The 10,433-nt window shown below is 45.1% G+C and overlaps 1 protein-coding gene across 1 annotated transcript; it reads right to left on the bottom strand.

Annotated features, from left to right (window-relative positions):
- Positions 1-791: 791 nt before the first annotated feature.
- fgf10b (fibroblast growth factor 10b) lies at positions 792-7,468 on the bottom strand. Its single transcript, XM_049578960.1, has 3 exons — positions 7,006-7,468; positions 1,941-2,044; positions 792-1,592 (listed from the first exon to the last, which is right to left on the bottom strand). Exons 1-3 carry the CDS (start codon positions 7,466-7,468, stop codon positions 1,401-1,403), a joined length of 759 nt encoding a protein of 252 aa, XP_049434917.1. The 3' UTR covers positions 792-1,400.
- Between the last annotated feature and the right edge of the window lie 2,965 nt (positions 7,469-10,433).

Raw genomic sequence — 10,433 nt, 5'->3', positions numbered from 1 at the left:
TGTTGTTTGCAATCCGGAGCCACAGTCAAGGGCCGACTTGGATAAATTTGAGAGTGAAGACGATCTCTCACCTTCCTGTCTTGGTCTGCTCTCCTGATTTTTCATGCCCTCGCTGAGATGGATGTTCACAGAGGCGGGATACGAGAACATGAGGCCCGGAAGCCTGTGGTGTTAATGTTCTCCCTGCGGTCTTTTGATCCTGCATCAAGGCAGCTGTCATTGATTAGTGTGTTTGTGGATGATTACTGAGGGAAGTGGGTGGTCAGACACAGGTCATGTCTCTTTTTCTCCCTCATTCACATTTCTGCCTCCGCACACACTCAGGCCCTCCAGAAACCTATGGGCCGTAGTGATGCAGAGCAACATGACAAATCTATTTTCGTATTTTTTTTGTGGCGTATTTACTATTCAATCTCTCCTGCAATCAGGGAATGTTGCAGCTCTACAGTAATGTGGTGATATTAGGAAATGATGTCAGCATCTACAGGCCATACCACGGAAGTCCCCTCCCTCCCATTCTGTTGTGGTCGGTCTGTATGTTTCCCGTTTATTTGGGAGCTAATCATTAGCGCAATGGTTGCCACATGGAATATCTGGCTAGGCATTAATAGTTGCCTTTTGTCCCTCCCTACCTCAGAGGGAAAGATAAGAATAGACTTACCATGACCTGAACGTTCACCAGGGTTTCTCACCACTTGCAGTGAAGTCAGTTTTTGGGGTTTTATTGAGGAAGTGAGACGGCTGCATTGCAGAGGAGAAAGTGGTATTTTATTTTCACATAATAGAGTTCCTATAAAAAGTAAAGAATGCAAAGGAATGCTTGCCGTGTAAGTGTTCCCCTCCAGTTAAATATTTCACAAAATAAATAAATCATTACAATACAGTCAAAACACAGTGGTTAAGTATCAAACATTTGCTTTAAATGTGGTGTATCCTCTATTATTTAACGCTGTCATGATACACTGACTGATCATTTCCCTCATCTTATCAATTCTCTACCTCTCCCCATTATGTTGCAGATTATCTGGTGTCTCACAGGACCATATGGATTATAAATAACATCTTCTGCATCTACCGCAGTACATTAGCTGGGACAGTATCTCCTGTGTTGTCCACATCACACACATACTCCAGTTGCAAAGTGTTTGGCACAGAAAAAAAGGATAAATATTGCATCCCGTGCCACAGAAAACACAGAAATCATCGTCTCCCACCAAATAAAGTACATGATCTCAGTCAAAGTCAGGGGCAGAGACCATATTTGTGTGTAACAGTGTTAGTGCCTTGTTTCCAAATGAGAGATTTCTCAGTGATTGTCTTTATTTTACAGCTTTTTTTCAGTATTGAAAACCTCTCTGTCCAGTGCTGCATATCCTCCTCCTCCGCTCAAGTCCTCCAGCTCACACCATAATTGGAAGGAAGTGGGTGGCCGTGTTCTTCCTGCGGGTTTTCTTCCCTCTCAGCGGCTTCCCGTGGACATTCAGGCCCACAAACATCTGCCGCTTCTTGTTCTTCCACTCAGCTGACGCGTACGTGTTGTAGCCGTTCTCCTCAATCCGCTCCTTCAGGGTGCAGTCGACACCGAACTCTCTCTGGAAAAACAGTAGGTATCACATTTCAGTGTTAAAACCCCGGCATGTGAGGTTAAGGCAAAACACAGATCATTTTCTTGTGCAAATCCATTGTGGTTGCACATGGTACCTTGTTTATTTACTACTCCTTAATCTACATCGCATGCTTTGCTTTGTGTGCTTGGGCAGAAGCTAGTGTGCACTTTGAAAATTGCACAGTTAGAGGTTAACGTGTGTGCATGCACTGGCCTAGTTGTTGACCCAGCAGTTAGAGAAGTAAAGATAAGGTCTCCTTTGATAAGGACAGAAGAATCTAACACTATCTCTCTCTCTGGAGCATCCAGATTGACCCCTGACCCGGATACTAACCGCTCCGTACACCTCTCCCTTCCTGCTGATAGCCAGATAGTAGTTGCTGTTCAGCCCTTTGATGGCCACCACTCCCACGTCCACCGATGTGATCTCCAGAATACCTAGGGTTCAGCAAAAAGACAGTTGTATCAATATGTGTCAACATTCAGAGAGCGCATGAGTAAAATCAAGGGCGTAGGTTGTGTTTCAGCATTGTGGGGGGACACTTAATTTCATGCATTCTGGTGATTTTTTATGCAACAATTTGTGCCTTTTCTGCATCAAATTATAGTGTAAATGTCAAAAAAAGTGCTGCTACTTCCATATTTCTAGCGGGGGAGCAAATGCACATGTTGTGAATATTTTGTCCCCTGCACCGACCACCCTGAAAAATCTACACCTATGAGTAAAATGATTTTTCAACTATGTGTTTCCGAGAAGTTTGAACTGAAATGCCGGAGAAAAAACTTTTTCTTTTTCATTTTTTTAGTTCACAAAGACAAATAGAAAACAGAGGAAGTAGAGGTGATAAAATTTTCCTGACTCATAGTTGCTGTGGGTAAGACTAAAACTAATATATCCATGAAGTTTTACAGGCATCAGTGAAGGCAACTAATGGATAACAACATATTGCACGCTCATTTCAGGCCATGTACATGTGGAACCACACAGTGTGGGAATGCTGCGTAAGGTCACAATTATTCTTCGGGCACATTTATCATTTCAGTGATATTATAAAGCTACTTTACAGCCTACACCTGTGTAACAGATTCCAGCTGCGCAGGCCATTTAGTTTGAAAATTAATAGGTGGATACCACAGAGACTCTCAGGTTGTTTATGTTCTGTTTGGTATTTAGGTTTCCAAGTCCCTATGCAAGCAATTCAGGTTTCTCATAGGCTATTAGAGGGGCTAATTTATACCCCAGTTAACAAGGGCATGCTTTTGCCACAGACAGCTGTGGTTATTTGTGTGGTCTCAGTATCAGAGGTCAGAGAGATATAACTTCCTAATGTGTCCTTTGACCACAGAACCCACTTGTCTCGTCTTATGTGTGTGTGTGTGTGTGTGTGTGTGTGTGTGTGTGTGTGTGAGTGTGAGTTAACCTCCCCTGTTCCCATGGCATGTTTGATTTCATGCCTCCCTCCCTGACTTCCTTTCCCCACTTCCTGTGAGCTGTCGTTATTTTATCCCGATAAGCGCACATGTGTACGCACACACACATTCAGACACACACTCGAGCGTGGGGTGTGAACTCCAGAGAGTCGACGACATCCTTTGATCAGATCTGCAGCCCCTCCTCTGTCTGATGACTGTTTGTGTGGCAGCCCGCTCTGCTGTCAGACCCACTCTCCGGTGGCTGGGGGGCCTCTGAAGCTGCCAGCCTGGTACATGAGTGGACAGCGGAGGACGCAGGTGTGCCCCCAAAGAACAATCCCTCTCTTAAAAATACAGCAGCCTCTCTCCTCGTCCGTGAGGTCTTGACTGTATCAGTTTCTAGTTCAAACAGTGGCACCTCGGGGCAGTGAGGTCTGAAGCGGCAAGGCGGTGGTGGGGACTGTGACACAACGGCCATTGAAGATCTGAGAGGAGCTGGTTTCTGTATGGGATCGGGTGTCGGGTATGGAGTGAGGATGTAAGACAATCTATGGCAGTCACTGGCTGCTCTGTAAACATGGGAGGGATGAAAGGAAGGAGAACAGAGGAGGACAGAGGAGCCATGACAGTGAGACTGGGGGTGGAGTGAGGATTAGTAAGGCTGTAATGATCACTGATCAAAGTCAGCCACCGGAGGCAGGGGCGAGACAGGTTGTATATACACACACATGCACTCACAAACGCACTCGCACACACAGAGCTGATATTGTAGCAGGTGAATGTGCACTTGCACACAACTTGCAAAGCCAACCTGGCTGTGAAACTACAAAATCTCCATTTACTGTTCTCTGCTGAACGCTCAGCTCGGCCCACAGGTGGAGAGTAATGAGCTTATGGCTGCAATAAGCTTCCTCCAGATTACAACATTAAGCATTAAATGTGACAACAATACTTTGAATGGGGAAAATTTTACAAACCACATTTGAAAAAAATGTAGCCTTAAGTGAGGCGGCAAGGTTCAGCTGTTTACATGGGGAGACAGCAGTTTTTCTTTTGCATGCTGGTTGCTTTTTCCTAATGTGCGGCTTATTTGATACGCTCTGTTTGGAGTTACAACAGTAAATGGTGCGTTGGTTGTGGAATGGAGGCACACAATGCCAGTGAGAATTAAAGGTGGTTTTTCCACAGTGGGATGCCAAAAACAATGTGCTTTGCAGCTTTCGTTGTTATTCTTTCTCACTTTGCTCCTTTCTTTAATTAATGTTCACGGGCTGCCCGAAAAACATTTGCGCAGATACGTTTGAATGTACATTTTGATTGCTGCCATTCCCATGCAGAAAAGTGGAGTGGAGCGAGGCGTAAATCAGGATATGTAGTAATAACACTTGATAAGGACCACACTGAGTGTATTTACACAGAAGGGATATCCATCCTCTTCCCCACCTCAGAGAAAAGCTATACATGTCTCTCCTGCATAAGAACGCCATCTGTTTTTTCCCACGCAAAAAGGCCACTGCTTTGATTAAAGGAGATGCATGTGCACAGAGACACACACATGTAACGTATATACACACTTCTTCTTGAGCCATGTCCAGAAGCATCTTGCACACATGGCCTGGCCCCTACAGCACTGAAACACAACTGGTGGCCCGACACACTCACACATACACACACAGTCTTGACAGGCTCACCCTCTCACACCGTCCCAGCCGTGGATAATTACCCAAACTTTTTAACTGCCAAGCTTTTGCCTTTTGTCTTATTTAGCAAGGTTTCCCTCGGAGCTGCTAGTTAAATTCAAGAGAACTCAGCTGTGAATCATAGATTTTTTTAATCAAGTACTTCCTGTACTATGCAGATTAGCTGACTTGAACATAATCTTCCTCCCTTTCTTTCTGCCTCTCTGTAACCTCAGCACAGGCTCCCAGCGGGTTGGAAAGCCATGTGGGACAGTTTTGCGTTGGCATCCCCATAAATCTGTGGGAGGCTGGATGCTGGCTCTTTAACAGACAGTGAGTTGGGTCCTCGCAGGGCCACAGGCAGCACCCAAAACCAAAGCCTCCACATCCCACACACCTCGTAGACAAATCATATATAAATTAATCTATTGCAAAATTTAAATGCAGCGTGTCTCAGGAGAAGCCACTCATTGCAAAAAAAAAAAACCCTTGATATTTGTCACTTCAAGGGACCATCGAGGGTCTACAAAGGACGTCAGCCCTGGGATCATGTCTAGCCCCAGGGGCCAGAGCAAAGACTGAAGCTGCTGTTGTGTAGTATCCTTTACCGTGAGAACCTGATACGAGGGCACATAATCCACACACAGTGTCCTCAGACCCCCTCAGGACACAGCTTTTTGATGGCACCACCATTGATACTGAAGACGCGCGGCTTTGATGTGGCCCACAATGATGTTCAGCCATGTCATTCATGAACTTGTACCTCTAGAGAGTCCCCTGTGCTCCCTTTCCCCTCCCTCCCCGACGCTCAACCTGCGCTAACTCAAACTGACTTCTGAAAAAGTCAATGCACGCTCCTAAAAATGAGAAGCTGCAGGTCAATGAAGGCAGAAGACAAGAGCGGTAAATCAGCTTCCAAACATACATAAAGTTTAGGGTGAATTCACACGCCACTATTATGATAAACTGAGTCAGGCTTCCTTCCTCCACTTCAGTTTAACAACTTAAAAGAAACTACTGAAAAAGGCGGCAGTAAAGGCATCACAATGTAATACGGACAGTAAATAAAGTTGCCTCTGTCATGACCTTGTCAAAACAAACATCTCCCTTGACATTCTGCCTCCCGTGCCATTTCCCCTAAGTCACTTTGATCGAATGTGCGGTTTAGCTCTCCCAAGAGGAACATTAAAAGGTTCTATATACACTCACTATGGGGGGCAGAGAGAGGGAGAGCATGTGAGAGATGTATATGTGTGTGTGTGTGTGTGTGTGTGTGTCAGTAATAAGCGAGCACATGTGTCGTCCTCGGCTGCTATATGATCACACACCCACTGGAGCATGTGAGTGCCCACTGGCTGATAGGCACACACACGTAGAGCGCGGTGGGGAATGCTGGGAGACTAATGCTATTTTACTGACTGATATCCCGAAACATACAACATGTAATCACTTTAAAGACGTGTTTCTCCAAGTGAGCACGTCAAGCTGCTTTAAACAAATGTCTGATCTGTCACTGAGGGTATGTAATTTAGTTTGACGCTGGCTGGCAGACGGGCAATGTGAGTGGGAGAGTGAGTGAGACACAGACACACAGTGAGGCCGAAAGAGTCTGAAAGCATCAATGAGACTGACATCCATATCCTCAACGCCCCCCTCCCCATCTCTCGAAGCCCTGTTCTTCTGTGGTTGTTATCAGCGCTGTTTACCCAGGGCTGTGAAGACTTCCTGATAATGGCCGGGTTATCTGTCCCTGCTCCTTTTTAAGCCATCTGAGAGCTACCATCATTGTGCTGAGTGTTTGGACAGGAGAGATATCAGCGGGATGTCTGGTTTAAAACAAAAAGACGACTCTAATCGGGCATTGCTTCATCCAAACTAACCAATGGGCAGGCTGGTGGTCTTTGGAAATTAACGAAGAATAATGCTTTTTGTTTAAATTCAGTGTTTACGCCAAGTTATATATCTAATTTATGTATTTGTGTTGGTGTTTTGGGGGGACAAGCTTTTTCTCTTAAGGAAAATCATTAAAAATAACATTTAAGAGGGTTTCCTTGTGCCAGAAACATCCCTGACTTCAATCAACAGGTGCTTTTTATTATGCAGAATACAGTTTTGGTTGCAAAGGATAAAAGTCTTGAGTTCACGCTTCAATTTGGAAGGTTAAAACCGATGTTTTAGCTCAAATAAGCCTTCGTTGGGGTCACAGTGAACTTTTGCAGCCACCACAGACACTCAGATCATCTTTGGGGTCTGATTCTGTCTTTTTTGTTTACTTTTCACCATTGTGCGACACAGTGAGTTACTTACTGAGGGGGTCATCTTTGCTCTTCGTTCCATTGACCTTTCCGTTCCTATCGATCCTCAGGAAAAACTTCTGGAAAGAGAACAGCTTCCTCCTCCGCATGTCCCCTTGGAGATGATTGTAGCTGCGCACATGCCTACCCTGTGGCCCCCCAGTCCGACCCAGGGGGCCCCCAGTGGCCCTGGGCCTTGAGACAACCTCGGCCTCTGAAATGTTCAGTGGAACCCTGAGAGTTCGTGGGTTGGCGAGTCTTGGTTTGTCCCTGCGGAGGTGATGGCAGGCCGCCCCGGGAAGGGAGAGGGAAAAAACCACCAGGGCAACTAGGAGAGGCAAAGACAGGGAGGGAAGCAGTGTTGATGTTGACCTTAGTCTGGGGATGGTTTCCGAACCAGAACGAGCCCCTAGCCCAGCCCTGGAGCAGGACGAGGCAGAGGCAGCCTTACTCCCTCCAGCAGCCCATCTGATCATGGTAGTGTGCTGTGTGGAGGACTAGAGGCAGCCTCAGAGCCTGGGACATGCTGCTGGGGGCGAGGATAGGCTGGGAGGGTAGGGAGGGAAGCCCTCCACAGTCCAGACTGGGAGAGATGGTCCCCCTGCAGAGTCTGAAATTCCTAGTTTTCCCTCTGAATTATTTTGATAGAGTAATGACTGTTTAACAAGTCACTGTGTCTCAAGCTGATACTCCACAGAGATCTTGTCTCCACTGTTGAAAGGTTTTAGGCTGGAGATCAAAAATTCTGTTTTGGAAAGTAAATCAGTCTGAACGAAAGATTCAGCAGGAAAACAACACACCAATTACTATTTGTGTGTATTCCAGTAACAAACCTGCTTTTCCACTTTTCTTCCGTCTCCTAATTCGCTCTAAATTGTTTGTGAAATTTTGACTATTATGCTTGGCTGCTCCTGCGTGACCCTCGAGTTTCCAGGCACTTGCTTAGTTTCAGAAAACAAAGTCAAAGAAAAAAATATAAAGCTCACTGATATCCAGGTGGTAAGTTTACCATGTGTAAAATTCCTTAGTTCCAGTAGATTAAAAAAAAGTGCACCACACAATCTACCTGTCCGAAAGCTGCTACACTCCACATGTGCAGGAAAGCATTTTCAGATTTTACTCTGAGGAGGAAAAACAGGATTTAAGACTTAAACAGGAACGCTGGTCAATCCGGGTGCATGTCAGATAATCCATCTGTCTTCTTCTGTTGCCCTGCTCCTCTCGCTCTCTCCTCATCTCTCTCCCACTCTCCTTCTCTGTCTCTGTCTTTACCCCCAAATGACTCCACCTTCATGCAGCATCGAGGTAACGGACTGGGGAGGTCTCTCTCTCTGTCTCAGGGTTGAGTCAGAGTTGTCTGCCTCGTGTTCGTTAGGTCCTTGATATGAGGATTCCTGGTGTGATCTCCTCACCTGAAGGGTGATCACAGAAAATGACTGTGTTGTGTTGTGTGTAGCTGTGTGACTCTTAAGTTATTTGATCCCTCCCTCCTTTACTCAACTTCCCCTCTCACATATGGGAGCGAGTACTGCTCTGCATGTGTGTGTGTGTGTGTGTGTGTGTGTGTGTGTGTGTGTGTGTGTGTGTGTGTGCATGCCTACATACAAGCACATCTAACTTATGAGAGTGGGTGAGAGGTGATAGCAGGGTTTATCTGAGTAGATGCAGCAGGGCAGGAAGAAGCCGTCTGATAGTATTGGATCAGTCCCTACGGCTACAGATTGTACTGATGATTGCTTTATTGAATACTCAAAGGGTGGTTTGGTTTTTACTGTGTATGTTGCAAAAAAAAGAGGGGTCTAGGTTAAAGGGGCTGTTCACCCCAAAATCCGAAATCCATATTTTTCCTCTTACCTGTAGTGCTGTTTATTTGTTTAGTTTGTTTTGGCGTGAGTTGCCGAGTGTTGGAGATATCTGTCTGCCTTCTCTTTAATATAATGGAACTAGATGGCACTCGGCTTGTGGTACTCAAAGCACCAGAAATTTTACTCCTGGACAAGAGGCTCGTGCTTGTGACAGTGCGAAATGGAAGCATTATTGCCATCCTCCTCAGCAGAGTTGTAACGTTAGCTAGCACAGTGGTGCTAGATGAGCTAGCAGTAGATGCACTCTTCCTGCGGTCAATGGGTGTGAGGCAATGCAGCTTTATTTGTAAAGCACATTTAATACACCAGGGCAATTCAAAGTGCTTTACAGAGCAATAATATATAATATAAAACATAATAAAGGATACAGATTTAGCGTAAAGGAGTTATGAGAAAAGATATATATGGTAAAATTACTAAATGATTCACAATTTTAAAAAATCACGAGCACGGACAGCACAGTGTGCAGTGGTTAGCATTGTCGCCTCACAGCAAGAGGGTTTCTGGTTTGAATCCAGGATGGGGAGTTTAAACCCCGGGGTGGGGGAGCCCCTTCTTGCCGAGTTTGCATGTTCTCCCCATGTCAGCGTGGGTTTATTCCAGGTCCAGTCCAAACACATGCAGGTAACAGGTTAACTGGTGACTCTAAATTGTCCACAGGTGTGAATGTGAGCATGAATGGTTGTCTGTCTCTATGTGTCAGCCCTGCAATAATCTGGCAACCTGTCCAGGGTGTACCCCGCCACTTGCCCCGCGCCAGCTGGGATAGACTCCAGCCCCCCAGTGATGCCCAACAGGATAAGTGGTTACAGAAAATTAATCGGGGGAAAAAAACATTAAAAAAGAAAAAGTGCCCAGATGGAACAAAAAAGGTTATTTAAAATTAAGTTTAAAAATAGTTTGGTTAAAGAAAATTTATACCAAAATATTATTTTATATCTACTCATGCATGACAGTGTGAGTTGTAAACATTCATGGCGTCCTCCTCGGCTGAGCTGTAATGTTAGCTCAGTGGATGGATAGCAGCAGATGCACGCTTCCTTCGGCACAATGATACAGTTGGTGGGTGTTGTTTGGTAGAAAGAAAATAGTTCCTACATGAAACTGCTCACAACAAGGTCTGTGGATTATCTTGAGTAACCGGGTCATGAACTCTGGACAGAGACATTGTTGCCAAGTTTTGTAAATGTTTTTCCTTTTCTTCTTTCTTGGTGCTTTGAGCACCACAAGCCAAGTGCCATCTAGTTCTATAATACTGGAGAGAAGGCAGACATCTCTGTGGCTAATATCTCCAACACTCTCACACAACTCACGCCAAAAACAATCTTGATTGATAAATAACTCAACATGTGAGAGGAAAAATATGTACTTTTGATTTTGGGGTGAACTGTCCCTTTATAGTTCATATTTTTGTGTATCCAGTACATGCACATGTTTGTATGGCTGAGCGCAAAAGGGGATGAGCATGACAAATTGAAATGGACCCACTTATTACTCATTAAGATGTGATAATCCTGACAAGTGGCCATCCTCCTCTATCTCTTCAGATAAAATCATATTAAGTTACTGTTGCCGG

The sequence above is a fragment of the Epinephelus fuscoguttatus genome, linkage group LG6 (genome assembly GCF_011397635.1).
Source record: "Epinephelus fuscoguttatus linkage group LG6, E.fuscoguttatus.final_Chr_v1".
Lineage (NCBI taxonomy): Eukaryota > Metazoa > Chordata > Actinopteri > Perciformes > Serranidae > Epinephelus > Epinephelus fuscoguttatus.
Note: the sequence above shows the minus strand (reverse complement) of the source record. Positions and strands in the feature narration are given on the sequence as shown.

Coding starts and splice junctions, on each gene's coding strand:
- fgf10b (XM_049578960.1), bottom strand. CDS start 7,468: ATGATCAGATGGGCTGCTGGAGGGAGTAAGGCTGCCTCTGCCTCGTCC. Junction 2,045..7,005: donor GAGCAAAGATGACCCCCTCA/GTAAGTAACTCA, acceptor GCTGAACCCTAG/GTATTCTGGAGATCACATCG. Junction 1,593..1,940: donor AGGGAGAGGTGTACGGAGCG/GTTAGTATCCGG, acceptor CTGTTTTTCCAG/AGAGAGTTCGGTGTCGACTG.